This window comes from Dryobates pubescens, chromosome 2 (assembly GCF_014839835.1).
Source record: "Dryobates pubescens isolate bDryPub1 chromosome 2, bDryPub1.pri, whole genome shotgun sequence".
NCBI lineage: Eukaryota > Metazoa > Chordata > Aves > Piciformes > Picidae > Dryobates > Dryobates pubescens.
In genome coordinates this window covers 35427948-35451890 of record NC_071613.1, presented here as the reverse complement: position 1 = coordinate 35451890, position 23943 = coordinate 35427948, and the positions used below count along the sequence as shown (strand labels likewise).

Below are 23943 nucleotides of genomic sequence, written 5' to 3'. Positions count from 1 at the left end.
GGAGGCCAAAACCACCTTTGGTGTATGTACTTTGAGTCCGGCATGCCTCACCCTTCCAAAATATGAAAATTTAAGTGTGAGGTGTACATTAAGGTACTATTTATCCCAAAGTTACGTTGTTATCAACCTATGCGTGTAGCATTGATTATTTTTCTAAATAGGATATATTAATGTTAAATAAGAAGTGTAGAAACAGACTTTGGAATGAAGTACAGAAGCCACTCATGTAATTACAAGGTATATAGTTAAAAAAAGAAAAAACACTACCACTTCTTTTATTCCCTGCAGGCACAAATTGGCATTGTATCTTTTCTGTGAAAAGAACTGTTTAAATCTCTCTGGAATTTTGAGATCTCTTGGACTCTGAAATAACTTTTTTACATAGTTCCATGTTTTTCAAAACAGAAGTTGTGTGTGTAGTATCATTTCTTTATTTTACTATGTCTGAAATGGACAGTATAACAAATTAAGAATTACTAGAAAAATATCAAACAAGCATATTAAACCCAAGAGACTAAAGTACAAACCTCTTTTCTGTGAAAATCAATCATTTCTCTATGTATATTCTGGGGTTTTACTATTTGAGGTTGATTTTATCTAGAACCTGAGGTTCAATAACCTGGAATCTTGGGTTTCTCCATTAAAAAGTGACTTGAAGAGAAATATGTTAACATTGCAATGCCATAATCATATATTCCTAACATTTGTGTTCCTCTGCAAGGGTATTTAGGTTTTTTTCCTCAGCACAGCAGAATTACATATATATGTGAACTAAAGCAAATGAGATCATGAAAAGAATAGCGACTCGTAGAACATACGTAAGAGATGAAATGTACACTGTGGATATAATTATTCCACAGAAAAATAAGACTTCTTAGGACTGGTGATTTTGCACTCCATTAAGGGTTCCTACAGTCCAAGTACAAATTTTGTTTCTACTCTTAATTAGCGCCAGCTGCAAGTTTGCTTCCCTGCTACAGAGTCTACTAGCAAAGAGTCATTGTCTTGATACAGGCACTGACAGTAGCAGTGGATAACTAGGTAAAAACTTCTGATTTTGGCATAATCCTCCAATAAGAATGCTATTGATAAAAATGCCATCTTCTCAGGCTTGTCAACATTCACCATGGACAACTTCTGACTCCTACTTTTTATTTCCTTTTCTGTCTTTCCCCTTGTCTTCTTTTTCTGATTTATCATCTTCACATTTTTCTTTTTCTGGTTTTGTTACACTGTCATAAGAAGGTGGAGATGTGGTGGGTGCAGACATACCCATTTTCTCTGGAGGAGAGTTTTCACTTAGCTTACCAACAAACATATCTTTTCTCGTAAGCAGATCAACCCCATCCTTCTGATACATAAATGAAAGTTTCTTTACTGATTGCCTTAAAAGATAACGTCTATAAGCACGCTGAATGATAGTAGCGGACACTTCCTCCTGTTTTCGTTTCAGCGTGGTTGTAATTGGTTCATAGGAGACTTTGGAAGGATTGGCTGCCATGAACCGATCTTCCATTTGTACTCTGAGGGTGTCCATCTCATCACTTTCCCCCAGAACACGCTTTGTGAAAGCAAACAAGATGTCAAGGCAGTGAATTCTGTCACCGCTTACCATGGGTAGATCCATTGCAATAAGTTCAACTGTATTTGGTTTTGGTATATTAAGAGGAGGATCCAGAGAAGCTGCAAAATCAGAGAGTTTGCTATATTCTATGAATTGTGTTACACCTGGATCATATTTTTCCCAAACCTCATAGAACATCTCAAAGTCATCCTCACTCAAGGGCTCAGCACTTTCTTCAGTAGCAACACTGAAGTTCTCCAAAATCACAGCAATGTACATGTTCACCACTACCAGAAATGATATGATAATGTAGCTGACAAAGAAGAAAATCCCAACGGAAGGGTTGCCGCAGTCGCCCTTCACAGAGCTCCCCGGATGAACTTTGTTAGGGTCACAGTCTGGCTCCCCACTGTTAAGAATTGGGGCTAGCAAACCATCCCAGCCAGCAGATGTGGTAATTTGGAACAGGCAGATCATGCTGTTGCCAAAAGTTTCAAAGTTGAACATGTCATCTATACCAGCTTCCTTCTTAACATAGGCAAAGTTGGACATGCCAAAAATCGCATAGATAAACATGACCAGGAACAGCAGCAGCCCAATGTTGAACAAAGCAGGAAGAGACATCATCAAGGCAAAAAGCAGAGTGCGGATGCCCTTAGCGCCTTTAACGAGGCGCAGGATTCGACCTATTCTGGCAAGTCGGATGACTCTGAATAGTGTGGGAGACACAAAGTATTTCTCAATCATCTCAGCTAAGAACATACCTGTAAAAAAAAAAACAAAGAAAAAAATGATAACACATGATCACAGATTACATTTTTCACAACAAAGTCTGAATAATTACCCATGGAATTAGTGGAAATTATAATTAGAGATAAATTTTATCTACTATGGGTAATTTTACCTTTTTTCTCAGCACAAGGCGGGGCGGAGAGAGCACTCAAACTGATACAGAATTATCAAGAAAGTTATTACCCTAAAGTATCTTTTAATTTCCTAAATAATCAGGAGAAATTAAAATAGTTTCCTCTAATCTTTGAAACTTGACAGAGAAAAAGCACATAATACGTGTCATACTACATTTTTAATACAATAATTTCTTACCTATTATTGAAAGAATAACAACCACAAAATCAAAAATATTCCAGCCAATGGTGAAGTAATAATAACGGAGTGAGAACAGTTTGAAGACACATTCTCCAGTGAAAAGGACAACAAAGACCAAGTTAATCCAGTATAAAATATCTTGCATCAGTTTACTCTGGTCATCTGTTTCTATCATCATTGTAACCATATTAAGACAGATCAGAACCATAATGACGATGTCAAATGCTTGCTTTGTTACAATATCAAACACCAGACCTTGCAATTTGTTCTGAGGGGAGAAAAAAGAAAAGGTGATAGTATCTTGTACATAATGAACATCCTTTTCCTCCCTCCCATTTCATCCTTTCTCCCCCAAAATACAGAAACAAGCGAAAGGCTGGCAAATCTAAGAAAAACGCTGTCAAGCAACTTCATTTGCCAGCTCTAAATTTTACCCTCAAAACCTAACAGGCTTCTATTTCTTCAGATTCTTTCATTCTCTACTTCCTCAAGCATAATAAACATGAGAGATTTTTCCTGCAGAACAGAAGTATGCACGTTTCAATTCAGAACAAAGAACTAACTTGAATTAGGCTTAAACCATTTTAGAGTTAAGGGAGAATTTTTTTGATAGTAATTGTTCTGCTGTAATTTCTTCCCAAAAGCAGACGATACAATAGCAGCACACTTTCTTACCGCTGGTCTAGGTATAGGTTTCTGTGGTTTCTTGGATCCCAGCTTCTTCATTGCATTGTAGTATTTCTTTTGCTCTTCTGTCATGAAAATGTCTTGACCTCCAAGGTAAAATCATAAAAATAAAACTGATTACAGCCAAGCTTTTAAATCCATTAATTCATGGCATCGCAGAGCATGGGCTTTATGATTCATGTATTAATTCTAATACATTGTTACCAACCCCAAAATACCATAATTATATCAAAAATTGTTAAAATATCTTACAAGTCATGATGAAAAATTAAAACAAAACCCAAGGAACAGAGAAAAAACATCTAAATTCTATCAATTGTTATTAAAAAGATCAACAACCCATACCTGATTAATTCAATTAAAGGTGTACAAAAAAACCCCTTGTAAAACATACATTCCACAGATACTTATAAATCTAACATCACAAACACTGAGGTGGGGATTTCTTCTGCTGCCTCAGTGATGAAATGACTACCAAGAGTGAACAAGTCATCTTTGTCTATAGGGAGAATATCTGTCTTAGGATGAGGTCCTCCTTATATGCCTTTGTGGGCCAAAATGGTTAGGAATTTGGCAGCCATTGGAATACTTTTTTCTGTCATAGAAACCAATGTAACTAGAGCAGGATACAGACAAGGATCAAAGAAACATACAGAGTTTAACTACACAGGGACAGTACGTTACACCATGAGGCCTTTCCCTTTCAACATTTCCCAAAATTGAGATATCTCAAAGGTGTGAAGGCAGAACAAAGACCAAAAAAAAATTACTGCTTGATAGCCACACACTGCATGATCTGCACATTTCTACGATCACAGGCACACTCTAAATTCAAAAGTCAGGTGACTAATGTTTGCTAATTTGCTACATGAAGCTGAAGAAAAGCATGTACATACAATTTTCCACAGACTAATTGTTTGTCCTTTGTGATAGCTGCAATATCTGAATTTCTTGGTGGCAGGTCTGACAGTAACAAATGTACAAGGGGTGTATACCACACTGACAGAAAAAGCCCTTTAGCAGTAACCTTTCTCTGCCTTGACTCATAATGACTACAGTAGACAGTGCCTGTCAGATGAATGTAATAGAACTTTTAATAATATCATTACTGAGTAAGGTCACCTTATTATATACAGGCTGCCAAAAATGCCAGAAGCGTGTATAGAATCTTAGTTTTTCTCTCCAAGGATAAGACACTGAACCATATTCCTCTTAATCACTGGAAGCCCCCGATGTTTACTCCAAGGGAGGCGCAAACATCTTGGAGGATGAACATGTTATCAAGCTTGGAACCACAAACTCATCCTTTCTTTTATATGGGTCTGCAATAACAAACTCAAAGTGTTTGAAGAAACAACATATGAAGCTGCATACTTCAATCTCAAGTGGAAAGATATACTGGAAGTTTCCACTGCAGTAAGTGCAGGAATATTTTTTCAATGCAATGAATCAAATTTGCCAAACAATCTAGAACCACACATGAAGAAATTATGTATTGCCTTTCTATTATTTAGCTCATTTGAAAAAAAAAGTATTTTTTTTTTAAGTACTCCAGTATGATTCTGCTTCAAAGATGTATGGAAAAATAAGATTATTGTAGACCTTAGACAGCATTTATAGTTCAAACTGCAAGTAGTAATTTGCCTTTGTAGTCTGCATTTTAATCTGTTTAAATGCTCCTGGAGCTCTTGACACAATCATATGTTCATTTGAATAATAGAAACAATTTCAGCTGAGAAGAAATACATTTTCAAACACCAAAACAGTTTCTCTCTCTTGCAAATTCTCTACTAACTCAGGAGACTCTCTTACTACAGAGAGAAGTATTTTCACCATTCAGCTTGTTTGTATTAGTCTCTGCTACACTATCTCATCAATTTTGATATTTTTAGTTTTGCATATTCTCTTCCTCCTTGTCACCTGTTTGCTTTAAGTAACCTGCATTTTCACATAGCTCTGTTGCAGCACTTAAGGGTAAGCAAAACCCAATACATAACTTTCTTGTTTATAACACATCATTGGGTTGTACAGGGATGTGGAGAAAACTCAGTGCAAGTTTAGATTATTTCAAATGCCTTAAAACATAGACTGCTTCATTATTTTTAATAAAAGGAAATGTCATTATACAATTTCTATTTTTTTCCCCTTTCTATTACTATGAGACTTTAGAAACTCGTATTTCTTCTTGCATACATTTGCCGAATGCTCAAGAACAATGAAGTATTGTGAAAATGAAACATGTGATACTTATCTTCTTTTTTTGTTGGTTGAAGTTATCTATGATGACACCAATGAATAAGTTTAGGGTGAAAAAGGATCCAAAGATGATAAAGGCAACAAAGTAAATATACATGTACAGATTGTCCTCGTACTTGGGCTGTTTCCCTGTCTATGTAACAAATAACAAATAACAGTTAAGACAAATGACAGAATACCAAGCAGGAACAGATACTGCATCCAATTGGACAATTCCCTGACTAGGGGGTAAAACTGGCTATTTTGAAGCATATCCTGCAATTGCCTTATCTTTGAACTTTAAAATCTATTCAGCACAGGTGTCTGTAACTGCACACACAGACCTAGCATTCCTCCCCTTTCTCTCTGCCAGTTCCTCTCTAATGACACTCAGCATTTCATGTAACTCCTAATGACAGAAATGTGCAAATCTGAAAAACAATTCAGTTCCTACAGACTTCTTGCAAACCAGGAGCTGGACAGAGGAAAGATGCAAATACCAGCATCAAGAGAACAGACAAAATTCAGCCATTTTATTTTTTGATATTGCTAGAGTTTTGGATTAACTATTGCAGGTGATGTCACTTGATTATTTGAGTTATTTTTGGAGAACCTAGAAAAAATTGTTTCCTAATCTGTATCATCTGTGTGACACAAATTATCAGGAAACCAGATTTCATTTGTTTTGTTACTTATATATGGTTTATTAACTCAGTAATATCTTATGTAGATCTACTGCTACAATTTCCCATTTTAACTTATTAAAAGCATAAGCACTTAACTAATTTAGAGGCATAGATTTACATGGAGATGTATTAAGGTTTTACATTTTTATTATTTTTATTTTACTTCAACTGCCATTCAAAAAGCATTACACCAATCTTACATTTGTTTTCACTCATTAAATTTTATATTGAACTCACTCCTCTAGAATCAACTGCAGCGTACATGATCTCCATCCATCCTTTAAAGGTTGCCTAAAAACAAAGTTTGTTAATACTTCGTATCAGAGCTCTGCTTTTGTAAACATTCTAAATAACACACTGTCTTCTACAATGTATTTGCACCCACAAAAGATGAAGAGGACTACTGAAAGACATGAGTGAACTATTCACAGGAACCAATTTACTGTGGAATACTTCTCCCTAATACTTAAACACTGAAGAACTTCTAATCTTCATGCAGTGTCACATAAACTGTGTGAGATGAGTTACAGTCAATACCTGAGCATGACAAAAGGGCTGAAATTTATAACAAGTCTCTCGGTTCTAACTTTCTGACTACCAAAAAACTGAAGGAGGACTCCAAAAATTAGCCACCATAGGTTGCCATTTTTCAGATAAAAAATGTCCACCAGTATCCCCAAGATCTTCACAGTAGGGATGTACTAATCCCACTCACTCTCCAGTTGGTACTGAGGATTGCCCTAGACTTTGTGCAAGACTTCGCACATGTCCTTGTTGAACTTTATGAACTTTATATGGGCCCACTCCCCAAGTCTGCCAAGGACCCTCAGGATAGCATCCAATCACTCTATCAGCCATACCACTCATCTTGGTGTCATCTGCAAACTGCTGAGGGGGGTGCACTGAATCCCACTATCTATGTCACTAATTAAACTAATTAAAATAGTATTTTTCACTTGGACATTAGGCCACTTGCTGCAAGTCTTTGGACACAGATACCCAGTCAATTCCATACCTTTCAAGGGGGCTTTCCATCAAATCAACTCATCTAAGCTATGTTATTAAGTAAAAACAATGTATGAATTGTATGTTTACTGAAAACATTACACAGCTTAACCATTCTATGCAAAACATGTTTCCAAATGCTGAAAGCATTGCTGCCTTCTACACCAGTAATTTATGCAATTTCCTAGTGCTGTTTAGCAATAGCTACTGTTACTCCCTGAAGCAATCTGATGGTAGCTTGCTAGCACAATACTAGCTACTAAATATTACCAGTTGAAGATGTTTTAAAGATAGAATAATTACAAAACGCTTAGGCGCACAAACATTTTCCCAGAGGCAGTTTGTCAAGCAAACTCAATTAGCAATGCATGTTTCTGTACCATTGGCTCAAATTTACAGATGCTGCCCCTAAAAAACACTTGTGCTTAGAAATCTAATGCTAGTAAATTCTGTACTTGCTCACCCCGAGTTTAAAAACAAGCTGAATAATATCTCTAAAAAAATCCTTTTCACATTACTGGATAACAGCTGCAGTGAGACTACTAAGAATAGTGAAAAGGTAATTTTAAAAAAAGTGAAAGTGAATTTAAACTATTTTTCTAAATCAGTGGCTATCACTCTTGTTGTTTGAACATCAGATGAGCCCCAGAATGTATCTATTTCCCTACCACGGTAAAAACCTAAGTCAACATGCCTTAACAGATCAAGCAAATAAAAGAAAATTAATCCTAGCTGTATTTAGAAAATACATTTCTGTAGAACATGAGATGGTACTACCACTGGGTGCCATGGAACTTCATGTCCATCCATTAGATACTCTCCTTTTCTACAATGGCCACTGAGTGTATCAGAACTTTACTGCAATATTAATTAACGTCATAGAACAGAATTGTAAAATCAAATCTCATATCCATTCATGTATTGTAAAATAACACCAGAAATTATGGAATTAAATGTTACTACTACAAAACTTAAAGCGGCAGAATTGATTTATCAAAATTGATACACTTACTACTTGAAGCAGAGAAAGGTAACCAGCTCCAACATTATCAAAGTTTACTTTTACATTTTGCCATCGAACATCCGCAGCAGTGGCCATAAGACTTTCACACATAGTTGCATTATTGACTTCCTCTGGTGTGAACTGCTCACCAGTTGTGGTGTTAATACAGTGATAGAACTTGCCAGCAAACAAATTTACTCCCATGATGCTGAAAATTAGCCAGAATGTAAGACAGACCAGAAGTACATTCATAATGGATGGGATTGCTCCAGTAAGAGCATTAACAACCACCTAGTATATAAACAGAGGGGAAAAAAAAATTAAAAAGAATACATAATGCAGTAAAAAGATTTTTTTTTCAAATAGAGCAAACGATTTAATGTAAAACATTCAAATACACTGAAGTAATTAAAATAGAAAATGAATAGCACATATAAGAAAATCAAACATTGCTAGCCATGAAAACAAGACATGCAGTTCAGTGGTTCTCCATGATTTTATAATTAGGCATAATTTAATGGATTTTTAAATATATATATATTTTTTTTACACACTATTTCTTTTATTCTTACCCTCATGCCTTCAAAGCGTGATAAAGCTCTCAGAGGTCTCAAAGCTCTCAACGTTCGGAGGGATTTAATGGCACTAAGTTCTGAGAAACCAAGGGCATTAGCTACTAAGCTAACCAAAGAGACCTAGAGTAAGCAAAAAAAAAAAAAATTATTATTTTTAGTAGCCTCACAATAGAAATGTAACAAGAAAAAAACCTTTAATTTGGAAAAAAAGTTCACAATGACCCTAAGCTTCCAGCAAAAAGGAAATAAAAATTTAAATAATTATTAAAGTGCATGTAATTTTCAGAACAGTTTAAATAGATACCTTCATCTCTAGAACTTTCATCACAGAGTGCTAGTGAGAAGAATGCACACCACACCTGTGCAAAACGAAGGGCGATTTGGATAAAAAGGATTTGAATAAAAGCTCCTCTTCTCAATTAACTCAACCAAAGCCTGAAATGTACTGTAAACCTTGTCTACATCACATGCCACAAAACAGAGCTCTACCACAGATGCATTATAGTCATGGCAAAATGTGAGGTAACAGCACTTGCTTCTGCTGATTTGCACTCAGAATAATTCACATAATAGGTCATGTGCTCCAGGCCCTTCACGAGCCTTGTTGCCCTTCTCTGGACATGCTCCAGCATCTCAAGATCCTTCCTTTAATGAGGGGCCTAGAACTGAACACAATACTCTAGGTGTGGTCTCATCAGTGCTGAGTACAGGAGGATGATCCTTCCCCATTCCTGCTGGCCACAGTGTTTCCAATAGACACCAGGATGTCATTGGCATTCTTGGCCACCTGGACACACTGCTGAATCATATTCAGTTGACCAGCAACCAATACCACGAGGTCCCTCTCCAAGTTGCAGCTTTCCAACCACACATCCCCAAGTCGGTAACTCACTATGGGACTGTTGTCACCCAGATGCATGACCTGGCACTTGGCCTTATTGAACTTCATACAATTAACCTCGGCCCTCAGTCTAACCTGTCCAGATCACATTGTAAATGTGACTGGAACACGTCACTCCGAAAAACTGTGGAGGCTCCAATCCTGGTAGTGCTTAAAGCCAGGTTTATGCGCCCTGAGCAACCTGGTCAAGCAAGAAGTGTCCCTGCCCATGGCAGTGGGGTTGGAACTAGACAATCTTTATAGTCCCTTTCAATTCAAACCATTCCAAGATTCTGTGATTCTGATAGCAAAACACGGCATCACTAATTTTATGCAAAGAAGACAAAAATCCATCTGAATGATTGTTGATGATTTCCCATTAATTATAAAATTATCATACTTTTTCAATTAACATTTGAGTCATAGTTTAAAAAAAAAAAATCAGAAGTCTATGGTATCCACAAGAAGGTGAATCTAAAAAATAAGTATCTAAAATGAAAATATATATTCAGTGTCACTCAGACTGTCTTAACCTTTTTTTTTTCCTTTGCCTTGTTAAGGGTATCTTGTTTTGCAGAATTTTATCCTAAGGAAAGGGGAGAATCTCATACTTACTAGAGATCACTACATCTGTTCTGAGAAAACATGTTGATGATTTGTCTAAGTATATATTGCACATTCACAACAGAAAGAATGGAGAGGATATGAAAGGAGAATGTGGAGAATGGCATTTCCCAGAGAAATGTGTGTTGTTTCATGTCCCCGAGTTAGTTAATTTGCTCAGAAGAGGGATTCTATACCTCTAGCACATAACTGATGCAAAGAAAAGAGAATCATAGTTAAATGAGGAAGACAGACAAACATCACTTGTGCCTTTCCCACCAAAAGAGTATTTCAGAAAGAGCATTAGGAGAGTTTCAATTGTATTGGTACTGGAAAAAAAATTTTTGTCCTAGATTCTAGATACTATCTGATCTTTTCCCTGTCCATTTGTGAATTTCCACTCTAATGTCTATGCAAACAGAAAGAACTCATTTATAAATGCATAATATGCAACATTGCTCATCTCATTATTTACTTTTCAGTTTCAATACTAATGTTTATCATGGGGGGGAGGGGGCGTGGGAATTTGTTACCTAAACCCTATTTTTTTTTTCTTGTAAGAATTCAGAGAGGCAAGAAGAGGCATTCTCTGTGATTTGAGACAGAGCCACAAAACCCAAAATAACGTCAAGCTTCCAAAAAGAGTCTCTAGAAAATGATGTGTTAATGAAAACTGAAGAGTTGCCCTGAAATCAGGCTCGCAGCCCAGTATACATTAAGCACCATAACAGTCCAAATGAGGATAGCAAATGAATGATTTCAACCTTTTTATATTGATCCACAGGCCATCATTTTCTTAAGTCTTCTCTTTACTCTGATTGCTGCCGTCTTGTCCCCCCAACCCCTTCTATGGCTGTCTTCCTGATAAGATTCTCCCCTGCTTTTCTTTGCAGTGGCTCATTAAGCCCAGGATCAACTGATCTATCCCAACTCTATGTGCTCACTTAAATTTCCCATTCTTTTCTGTGTCTGCCTCCTCCTTGTTCCTGTCACCACATTCAAAAGACTGAGATCCAGTCAGCTAATAATTGTCACTCACTAGACAGGACCCAGTGCAGAAAAATAGACAAAACACATGGAGAAAATGATAGCACAAATACAAGGACAAATTTAGTTACTCACTGAATAATTTCAGTGGAATCTCATTCATTGCTATGTCATTTTATTTTAAACCAAATTTATATTTTTCACTGTATATATATACACACATGCACACACACCTCTCTCTCTCTCCATATATCTATCTATATATATACACACACACACACATATATATACATCATATTGAAGTTACATAAAGAGACCTGTCCAAAAAACAGAAACACACTACTTAGAAAGTATAGTACCTACATCGACAATCAGGAAGTCCAGCCAGCACCAAGCATTAGTAAAATATGTCTGAAAACCATAGGCCACCCATTTTAGCACCATTTCCAGAATAAAGACGTAAGTGAATATTTTATCAGCATATTCCAATATGACTTTTATAGTCTTGTGCCGTTCAATATATATATCTTCAAAAGCCTGTGAAGAATGAGTTACATGTAAGTCAGATATTCATAGGTCTTTTCAAACTACTTAAGCCAAAAGAACTGAATTAAGAATGTCGAATTAAGAATGTCAAATTAAAATCACATTCAAATTTAAATGTTCTACCTTGAAAAGCCAGCAGGAGCTGAGATTACAGTTGCATTCTTTCTGCATTTTAGATTTTATCATTGTCTGATAATGGAATTACAACATAATGACTGAAGCTGGCAAAAAGGTTTTTAGAAACATTAATAATTGTCAACACAGAATTACCATTTGTCACCTTGAAAAGTGCAGTCAGGCTCAGACAGAAGGCAGTCTCCCAATTATAAATTCAACTAACATAAGTGAATGATGAGCTACAGTGACCAAATATTATGTTGCTACGAGATCATGTTGAATTTCAATATTGGGTGTAGGTGGCAAGGCTTTAGCAGCATAAGGCTGTAAGGGGTGGCCACCATGAGGAGGTAAAGGGGTACCCTGTGCCAGGTTCTCAGTGACGTGCCACAGGAAGAATTTCAGTTCACCAATTAAGCTTGTGGGGCCTCAAAAAAAACTTACATTTAAGAAAGGACAAAACACCCCAGGGCAATGTGAGGATTGAAGGATAATAGTGAGGGGAAACTACCCTGAGAGAAACTAAGAACGTGACCAATTAAGTATCTGTACTAATTTTGTGGACAATTTAAAGTAGTAGTATGCTTATCCTAGTTATTGTATACAATTAATTTTGTAGGTTTTTTATAATTTCTTAAAGAAGATTTTTAATGTATTCCTTTTCATCAGCATCCTCACACACAAATACCCTTGAATTCTTCAAAAATTCATCTGCTGAATATTACTTGACTGCAGAATTTTAATGACTTATTGTATAAGCACTACACAAAATACTCTGGGAATTTAGTTCTAAGCTCTCTTTCAAGCCAGCTTTGTATTGGGGTTTTTTTGTGTGTTATGTTCTTTATGACCCAGATGTATTATAAAACTATCTTTGATAAATCATTTTTATTTGGTACTGTGTCTATGGGTGCAAGCTCTGCTTACAAGAGCTCCACTGCTGAGAAGAATCATGAACACAATGAATGTTTCAAACCAGTTGTGTTCTACTATCTTGTAGCAGGTTTTCCGGAGGTTCCACCAGATTCTTCCTTTTGTGCTTTCCATACTGCCTTTGCAGCATTTAAACTTCTGTGTGCAGCCTAATGATACAAATAATGACAAATTGTTATACAGGAGATTTTTTATTTTCCTGAAAAAACAAAATTACTCTTATCTAGCTTGTATTTCATGAGGTTCAAATTACTTCAATTTGTATTTCCAATTACTGCATGTTACTTAAAGCTTCTCAGTCTGGTGCTTTAGATGTAGGAGAGAGTCATCTGAGCTAATTTTCATTTATAATGACATTTTAAAAAAATCATTTTAATTTACATACAGCTATTCAAAGTACATATGAAAATTGTCAGGGAGTAAAAACAAAGAGGATAAACACATAGCTCTTACATAGACTAGTCCAAGAGTACAGCAGCTTCTTTTAACAGCACATTAGTCTCAGCTAAAGTTCAAATACATCACATAGACAAACACCCTTTACTTTTATCACACTGAGGAATGACCTCTGCTTCGAGGGCTGACTAAGGGTACCTCTTGCATGCCAAACAAATGATTTAACTGGAGATTGTGAGAGCTTTTCCATCTGGTACAGATTTAAGGCAATCATCCATAGAATTCTGCCTCACCTTGGAGAGCTCCCTGCCTTGCCTTGGGGTGGGGCCTCAAGGCATGGTTTTCAATGAACTATCTGCGTGCCTAATAAAGAGCCTCATTTCTTTAAAAGTTATTAATCACATAGAAACATAACCAGGTTTAAAGGATTTTAATGGGCCCTAAAGGTAGTATTCTAGTTTTCCTGTGAGTGTCACTAAGTTCATATGCTACAAGTAAGTCATGCTGTATTTCATCAGCTCAGATAAAATAGCTACCACTGTGAAGAGCACGCTTTACCTTGCCTTCAACTACTCAAAATACCCACATTATGGAAAAATTAATTTTATGTCCAAGAATTGACAGAAATCAAATAATACAAGGATATGGAAGAACTGTAATACAGTGTCAAATTTAGAAGCGCACTTTTTCTTTTAAAAGAACTATTCAGTATAGCCCCACACTGCAAAACAATTTTGCTTTTAAAGATGAGTGAAATAGTATTTCAAAAGACAAGAGTCCTAGCCTAAGGCAAAGGTCTTCATAACATTAAATCAAAAAGCATGGATAGGATATTTTAATTATTTAAACCATGACTTAAAAGGAAAGTATAATATATAGTATCACAAAAATGGGAAATACATTATACAATACATTTCTGTAGTCCCTTAAAGGGTACAGCTCTACAGAACTAAAATCAGAATTGCTAAGGACACACAGTATACTGTTAAGACTTCTTTACTTGAACAGAAACATAGGATTTCTTTTACTTGTTGCATCCCACATTTATGCACACACACACCCCATGCCCCCATTAATGGCGTAATGTTAAGAAAATTAGTTATTTTTCGAGTCAAACTTTGCAAGTCCTGAATCACCTACTGGGCTACTTTACGGCAGTAAGAAAGGACCATGGCTAATTCTATGATTCCGGTTTAAATTTCTCAGTGAAGTAAACCTGGTGCAGTTTGGTCTTGCTGATTTCTTTGCTCATAACATAATTGCAATTAACAGGTTTACTGACCGCTAAGAATAATTTTATAGAGATGTGTTTAGTATTTATTTAAAAGAATTATAAACGATCACATACACATTTAATTTTGCACCACAGAAATGGACATCCAGTACAAGTATCTACAACAGGCAAAATTAATTGTATCATAAGACTAGACAAATTAGGATCCAGGACTGCTGTAGCAAATATCTTTCTTGAACTGTCAATGGCTGTTGCAAACAACTGAAATGCAATTACTAACCTCAAATTTTATATCTTCTGTAAAACATACCTTCTGTAAAGCATGCCTGTATCTCTGAAGCTTTTTCTGGTTCAGTCTCATCTTTTTCTTCTCCAAAGAGAGCTAAATTAACTGTACTTCCTTCGGAGGAGCTGGAAAAATTTAGCTTCTGAAAAAAAAATTTGAATATAGTTATAAAGCTATACTTTATTAACATTTACTGTAATTAACTTTAAACATGCAACACTGTGTGCAAGTAATAAGAAGAACAATATTTGTCACCAGAAATACAAACAAACATTCACATATAGCAGTCAATGCTGTTGAAATGTGCATAAATCATCCACTTTGTACTTAGAAATTGCAAGGCATATCACATCTTTCACTGAATTTCAGAATTTCTGATATAAATGCAGTACAGTGTTATCAGTCAAAATTAACAAGCACTAAGAAGATTTTCTGGTATGTATTTAATTTATTTTGTTTTGTGAGATTATTTTCTTACTATAATTCCTCTGGCAGTATTTTAAACCAATAAGGGTTATGCTGTATGCTTTAAGATGATGCATGTTGGTCAGTTAGGTTAGAGCAGTCTCCTCAATTTGACAACAGTAAATCCTGACAGCATAAAACTTTAGATTGCAAACTGTCAGGGGAAAAAGTAGTAGATTTTTAAGGATGGATTTTAATTCAGTGCCTGTTATTCATAATATAAAAATAAATGAAATTTATTACCAATTCTTTTTCACAGGCATTAAACATCACTATGAGACAAGCTAACCACTTCTGGCATACAATTTATAATAAAATTTGGTTACCTTTGATCACAGATAACTAAATTATTTTCCATTTAAGATTATTCCTGAGATCTAGGTTGGAAAATGCTAAAAATCAAGATTCATCCGAAGCCTTGTTTCAGATGTGAATTTGAACGTTACCCTCAACACCTTCATAGAACAAATTAAGCCTGCCCTATCTTAACCCACGATTATCACTACCATGTGAAGACTTATGCTTTTAAAACTAGTAATTTTCAAAAAGGAAAAAGTATGATAGATACATTTCAACTGGCATTAATTTGCATTATTTTTGCCAATGCACACATGTATCACATTGTGCATTTTGAAACTACCCATTACTCTGGTACACATACCTGTACAGTTAACATCCAGAAAGAAAGGATTTTGTTTGTTTCAATAATTAAAATGATGTACGTCACATTAGCCTCAATTTATTTTCAATTTTGTATCCTGCATGTGTATTGCAAAAATCCATAGTCTGGAGATTTGAAAGGCAGATGTGGTATACTGTACACTTAATCCAAGTATGAGTACCAAACTAAGTCAAAGTAGTTTTGCTCAGGGCATTCTCTGACGTTTTACAATGTTGTTATCAAGAAGTATATAACATCAGTAATGAATTCACACAACTAAATGTCTGTTGGGAATGATGTAAGCACACGCTGTGAAACAGCCTCTCTTTTGTAGAATTAACACCATTTTCATTAATTTAGATAGACATGCATGATTAAGAGACATTTAAGATACAAAAGCCAGTAAGTTACAGGCACTATCCAATCAAGTTGTATTTAAATTTCAATTATGAAATTTGCAAGGACAAAATTATTTTAGGCATTAAACAGTTCTAACATTTTTGTTTGTTTGCTTGTGGAAGAAGACAGAATTTAATAAGAAAATTAAAACTTTTAGTAAAAGCAATTAAATAATATTGTGTACATTGCTGCTACTTTAGAAATTGATTATCTGGAATACAATCCCCAAATTCCTCATATATGATGCAAATAGCTCTTTTCACTTTTAGCACATTAAGTTTAAAACATCATTATTCACAGTAAACATCTTTTCCTACCACTAATTCCACTAAACCTGAGGATACCTCCATAATTTTATTAATATGCTGCTTTCATCATTCCGTGACATAGCATATATATTGCAAAAAGTTGCAGCAGTGGTGGGTAAACTTAAATCATGTAGTGAATTACAAATCAAATTATTTTCTGTTTTGATGTGGGTTTGGGTTTTTTTTGATGAGTAAGGAAGTTTAGTGTCATAGTGCCAACAAAAATTCAAAACAACATGAAATACCCTCGGCTGTTTGAACCATAAGCTACTCAGTACAGCATTTGAGCAGATGACATGAATTCAACTGAAAGAATACAGATTTATATGAATTAACAACATTAAAATATGAATAACCATAAACAGAAAAAAGTTGAAAAGGATCAATGTGCTTAAAACAGGAAGTTATGTTTCTTAGTTAATACATGGTGGCAGAATCTGATATTAGATAATTTTTATTTTTTCTTTAGAAATTAATTATTTTGATATAAAGGACAGGTTTGGTTTCCTTTTTCTAAGGACAGTGTAGGATATAATCAGGTGCTTGAAGAGCTACAGATTTGATTAAACATTGGTTCTTTTTTTTTATGTGGGGAGCTCATATTTCTCGGTAAGATGAGGGTATCAAACAAAAAACTCTAAGACAACACATGATAAAAAGCAATATGCACAGAATTTCCTGTCAGTTGGTTTGTTTGCCATATAGAAAGCTAGCAGAGAGGTAAATGATTTTGTGTCATTCCCAGAACAGGACTTTTAAGAAAGGCAGAATTGTTTGTCCTCCATCTTCCAGGGCACTTAGGAGCTCTTCAAAGTTTACCCAAATAATTAAGAAGGCCTCATTGTATTTACACTAAGCACTGGATTGAACGGGTCATGTACTCAAAAGTTAATTATCTGCCTTGACTTTTGCAAATCAGCAGCTAAGCCACTTTTTGTCAGAGAAAATTGCCTCAATATACTTTTTTTCTTTTTTTCACTGTTGGCAGTGAAAAGCTGTTCAGATTTTGAATACTTTTTTTTTTTTCCCCCTAATACAAATATCTACTGTGCTGTTATGAGGTCAAAATCAGGACCTCATGATCTTTTTTATTTTTCTGAAGGAGTCAAAATATCATGGCATAAATACTTGCAAGAATAATGTTATTACTGCAAACTGTCCTACTGAAGCCACTTCAGATTGCTTGAGGTAACTAGTAAAGAACCAATCTCCTTAAAAATAATAATGAGTGTACACAAAATTTCTGATAATGAAACTCATACAGAAACTCTATAATAGGAGGTAATAATAAATAGACCATTGATTATTCACATGGTGGTATCTACTGTAAGTAGTAGTACAAGTACAAGTAGTACAAGTACTACAAGTAGTAGTACTTGTAAGTCATTCACATTTTGATATTCAAATAGTCAAGGAAAATCTGGTATGTTTCCCAACCTGCAAAGCAAAGAACAAACATCCCAACAATATGGCTGTTAACAAATGGAATAGAAGGGAAACATTGCCTTGTGTAATTAAAAACAAAACCAAAACCAACCAACCAAACAAAAAGCCATCCCAAGACAAAGTCTCTCTTTGATGGAGAAGGAGGTAAAGAACTGCACTTTGAAGAGTATATTAAGGAACCTCTCAGAAATGAGGATTCAAAAATATTAATGTGTAGAGATGCAACAGAAAGATTAGCAAAACCTATGTTGCTTCTGTTCCATTAATTGAGTATTTTCCTGTTCAATGAGATCTATTTTCAGCAGGATATACTCTTTAATAGGACCAATCTAATTTTTCCATTTATTCTTAATTATTAATTAAACAACAAAAGGACATAAACCACATTTTCTGTTACCATGAAGTATGGTACTTGTCAGTGTAAGCACATTTGGCGAAGTCACTTTTATTGCAATCCTTTTATTTATCTTTTTTTCTGAAAGAAGTATGTCTATAAATAAAGCTTGAACATCATTTACCTTGTAAAGAAAGCAAAAGTATTGTCCACAGAAAATGCCTTTTTTTTTTTTTTTCCAACAATCTAAACCCAAAATCTACCCTTTCTGTTAAACACAGAGAGAAAAAAAAGAGGAAGATTACAGCAAGGCAATGTGACATCCAAATAAAAAGGATTCAAGTACTTTTCAGTCAAATAACTATGAGGCCCTAGTTTACTATTTTGCATGCTGTTCTACACGGGTCCAGATTTACAACAGCAGAAGTTTGAAGCAGGAACAGTCACATAAACAATATCCATCAAATCAGAATCATATTCCCATATTTAGCACCAGCAGGATGTGATACTACCTGCTTAAGGGGTGTTTCAAAAATGGTTTGAATAAATCCTTAGAAAAATATCTTGGAGTTCCATCTTTCTGAATAGCTTACAGGCCACGTGGGCACAAAAGTGAAGCCCAAAATATTGCCTGTAAATAAAACAGTGTAAAGGGACACATGAAAGGCAATGCAGGCTTCTACAATGAAACCATGTGAACACAATTTGTATTTGGAAAAGAAATGCCTCAATGACCTCTGAATGTTAAGGAGTGGAATTGCTCAACTATTCAACTATTGGTGATGTTCAGAGTGGAGATCCAGGGAAACCCTCTTGCAGCCTTTCAGTACTTAAAGGGGGCCTATAAGATGAGGACTTTTTAGCAGGCCCTGATGTAAGTGGACAAGGGGTAATAGGGGGGTTGGAACAGATGACTTCAAGGGTTCCCTTCCAACAGTGCATTCTATTATTCTTCGATTCTATGGTTTAGACTAGAAATAAGGAAGAAATTCATTTACAGTGAGGGTGGTGAAACACTGGAACAGGTTGCCCAGAGAGGTGTTAGATGGCCCATCCCTGGAAACATGCAAGGTCAAGTTGGACAGGGCTCGGAGCAACCTGATTGATTCTCCTGGTCACTGCAGGGAGTTTGGCAAAGATAACCTTTCCAACCCAAAGCATTCTTTGACTAAGAAGAGATCATCAGGAATAAGAAACACATAGCTTGGTACAATTAAGGTGTGTTTTATAGTTCTCAAGTTCCTGAGTTGAGAAGTTTGGGACGATACTAGGTTCCTATTTTCTCTTTTTTAACAATTGTCTTATTTTTAGCCTTACCCTGGATTTTTCTAATTTTTATATCTCTTTCTTGCTTGAACTTCCTTATTTATATAATTGAAACCATCCAGATTTATTTAGGCACCTACACAGAATCCTACAAATAATTTTTGCTTGCAATAATCTTGTCTTTCTAAAAATAAAGCAACCAGGTTAAGCACACAAATAAAAAATTATTAATGAAGAGCAAAATTGATAAAAATTATTCCCTAACTTCCAATCTTACACAAACTTCATGAGTAGCATATAAATAATTACATCCATATTCAAAAAGACTATGCATTTGTATAAAAAAAGATCTATTTGACTGTTCCCAGGAGTGTATATTTCATCCTGTATTTTAGCTTCTCTTTATGAGAAAACTGAAATGTATATTATAAGAACACTGAACAAACATGAAACAATTTAGATCAACATAAATAAACATTGTAGCATATAAGTAATTGTATATATGCAATATTCCAAGGCATTGGTCACATGAACATGATCAGAAAATGTTCATAATTACATGAAAGCTGATAGAATGGTTCAACAGATGAACAGAAAAGTCAAGTGAAGATTACCTTTCCATTTTCATAAAATCATAGACAGTAACCCCTTTTAAACTTGAACAGTCTTGATGCTTAATAATTCAGTTAACAAGAACAAAAAAACCTACAAAGCATGCAGATTATGCCACATAATTAGTACAGAAAATACGAAAGATGTAACAAGGAGTGAGGAACATGTTGGGGTTGCCCTCAACCATGCGGTGACGTGAGTCATGGGACTCAGCTTACAGAGCGGCTGTGCATGTTTCCACTACATTGCAACAGATGGGGAAAAAATATATTGTAGCTGAGTAGCATGCAGGCCAATCAATCTCAAAAGTGATCATATATGCATGATTTTTTAGGTAACCTGTGTAAACATGCTGACACGTTGCTCTGCCTGGTTAAAAAGCACCAGATCTGCATTCTTGACTGATCCAGGTTGATTTTACTCCTGTGAGAAGTAAGAATGGTACGCAATGAAGTTAACACGTGGTACCCTTTAGGCTGTTTGAGTTCTGGAAACAGCAGCAGTATGTATTCCGACTTATTTTAGAATGAGTTTTCTAGATACACCATACATTTTCAAAACATACCATTTACAGCTTTGATGAGAGCGTTATGCATATCCAAAGACATACTGATAGAGGTAAAGTTATCAGAATATCTGAAGCTCAGAAACATATATTAGACACAGGCCTGAACTTAAAACCCCAAACAAGCAAATAAAAAAACCCCAAACAAAAACTCTTCCACCCTCATGCCCTCAATAAAATCACAAATGAAAAAAACAGATACACACACTGCATACATTACAGCTTTAAACATCCTCTACATGGTATTAATTAGACAGAAATACATTTTTCTTTTAATTTCATTTTCAAGGTTATTCCTGGTCTTTACTAGATGCTAAATATGTATCTGGAATACACTTTCAGATATAAGCCACAAAACAATCAATCGTGCCAGGCCAAACACAAGAACTTTGTAAGCAATTTTTCCCACTATCATTAGATTTTTAACTGCATGAATTCTAAAAAATAAACATCAAAAATCAAATAGTTTAAGGTGCATTACAGATTGTAACAGATGTATAGCAATGTCAAAATGAAAAATCCATGACTAGCAATAAACCTGTCATTTCTTCAAGTACTTCACACTTTCCTTAACTTTCTGTTTTTAATCTAATCTCACTTCTCAACAATAACTTCTCAAAGGCTAATTAAATACTGTAGCTACCTAACAAGTCCAATATAAACTGTTTCCATTTTGAGAGAATGTGTGATAGCAAGAGCTGGAATAATCTACAAAATGACAGATATTTTCCTTTCCGCCTATAAACTAATGTGCATTAAATGTTTTTCTGTTGTTAATTTACGTATCTCCTATGGCCATAGGAGATACCTTTCACCTTGATGCCTTTCAACTATGCCTATCCTTAACCACTTTCCCAAATCTGAGTGTCTTAAAATTAATACTGGGTAATAGAATCTTGAATATCAAAGGTGAGAAGGCACAGATTTTACCCAATTTTTAAATATAAATTAGTGAAGAATCAGGTAACTTCAAGTGCTGGATAATTTCCACGTAAGAGTCAGATTTAACTTAGTTATCAGAACAAGATTAAATTACTTGAGTTCATCAGCTATTCCTTCCAAAAATCCAACTTTTATTAAAACTCACTAAGAAGGCCAATAGCCTTTATTCCGCAGCTGTCTAGTAGACATTACAGCTTCCTTAGAAAGTGCATTTTATACTTTCAAACAACTTATGAATATTGTTCACTTCACTTTTAAGAGGCCTATGAGTAATCTAACAGAAGCTACAAATAGTAGATGGAACTAATAGAGTGCTGGAAAATAAGCTGCTGAAATAAAAAGTGAATGTTATACTATTGAACACCACACTCTGCACTTAAAAAAAACACCACCTAAAGAGTCACCTTACTACACTTTATCAAATTTAAGTTTAGTTTAAATATACTTTGCTAGAACAAACTTATTTTCTAAAATTTGGGAAGAATATGGGCAAACTCATTGCCAGTTCAAAACAAAACAACTAAAAACCTACCCACAACCAATCAACACCACTAACAGAAGAGCCAAACCCCAAAAGAAAACGAAACATTTAAGACAAAGCAATCCAGACTGTAGCACGGCAGTGATACTTCATTAATGTCCTTATGTCTTCAGGTGCCAGGACAGTTGATACCAGCCTCAGTCTGTACTGGAGTCATAGCACAGTAACTCTGAAAATTCAGATATCTCTCAGGATCATGCTGAAATCCATTATTTCTCTTTCCCTCTTGTTCTGCAGCTGCTGACCAATGACTACTGTCCTAAAGCTGACCCAGTTTAAGGACAGGCACTTGTCTTTATAGTGACTGATTAAATTTCCAACAAAAAAGAAATAATTTTTTAAATATTTTTTTTATTCAGTAATTCTCTTTCTTCTCATCATGTTTACTTGACATATTCACAGTATAGAACTGAATTGTTCCCTTGGCTTTCAACTTCAGAACTTGAAATGTGTTATCAATCTAATTAGTCTGAGTTAGCACCTCTTTTAGATTATCCAGTACAACTAATGCTGGTTTCTCTAGAATTCAGTGAGCTTTAAAAGTCAGATGCAAAAGGTATTCATATAATATATATATCCTCTAATAGTTTACTTTCATGCTTACTTCATGGAAGTATTGTGATTTTTTATATACATATATACAAACACATTCTTTTTCTGTTTATTCTGTACATATATATTGGCTTGTCTATTCAACTAGTAATTTAGAAAACTTTTCAAAACCCTTTTATAAATAGGTTCATATATGCTCATACAGCACTGCCTGTATTTCCTACTCTCTTTAGCTCCACTCTCCCACTTCAGTTTATTCATTCTCCGTACAGTCCAACAAGCTCAAATCACAATCACTTTCTATTTCTAAGCAGGAAAAGCCACACTATGAAAGAATACAATTCATACAAAATATATTTAAATGTTACCTCTTTGCTTTCCTCCAAATCTGAGTCACTGCTAAACTCTTCTGTATTTAGATGTTCAAAATCAGATTCTCCAACAGCTATTGGTACTGTAACAGTAAGACTTGGATTGTTTATGAAGGATGTATAATCACTGCCACCTATAACAGTAGCCATTTCATTCTCACTTTTGTGATGATTCGTTACTTCAGTGATGGTACGGTTGGAAATGCAATGGTCTTTCTCCACATTCAACTGATCTGTTGCTGTTCTTTGATTTACAGCAGCTTGTTTCCCCCAACAAGACTTTTGGATACATTCACTTGCTTTTTTCTTCAAATAATCTATTCCCTTCTGAATTCTTGCAACAGCAATCTGTAAATTGTTCATTTCGTTATCATCCTCTGTAGGAGAAAGGTTGTCTGAACTGAATGAACTCAGCAGCAAGGCCAGAAAAAGGTTCAATACCTAAAAAATAAACCAAAAATTACCAGCTGAATTTTCTTGAATTTTCAATCACATTTTTCTTCTATCACACATTATGTACACAAGGCTTCGTGTTTTCCTTTGCTATATATGATGCTCAAAATTACACAATAAATGCAACTTAAGCACACTACCTGCCCTATATCCCAATGCAGTGGTTTGATTTTTTGTGGCTTTG

At 35.1% G+C, this 23943-nt stretch overlaps 1 protein-coding gene across 1 annotated transcript in view; it reads right to left on the bottom strand.

Moving 5' to 3' along the window:
* Window positions 1-833: 833 nt before the first annotated feature.
* LOC104309321 (sodium channel protein type 2 subunit alpha-like) overlaps window positions 834-23943 on the bottom strand; it is a 67353-nt gene continuing 44243 nt past the window's right edge. Inside the window, exons 17-27 of the mRNA XM_054174870.1 lie at window positions 23304-23747; window positions 14869-14986; window positions 12923-13077; window positions 11696-11869; window positions 8860-8982; window positions 8297-8578; window positions 6513-6570; window positions 5610-5743; window positions 3347-3451; window positions 2669-2939; window positions 834-2328 (exon numbers count right to left, since the gene is read on the bottom strand). Coding sequence (XP_054030845.1) covers window positions 1145-2328; window positions 2669-2939; window positions 3347-3451; window positions 5610-5743; window positions 6513-6570; window positions 8297-8578; window positions 8860-8982; window positions 11696-11869; window positions 12923-13077; window positions 14869-14986; window positions 23304-23747 — 3048 coding nt within the window. The 3' untranslated portion in view covers window positions 834-1144. The remainder of the gene's footprint in view (window positions 2329-2668; window positions 2940-3346; window positions 3452-5609; window positions 5744-6512; window positions 6571-8296; window positions 8579-8859; window positions 8983-11695; window positions 11870-12922; window positions 13078-14868; window positions 14987-23303; window positions 23748-23943) is intronic.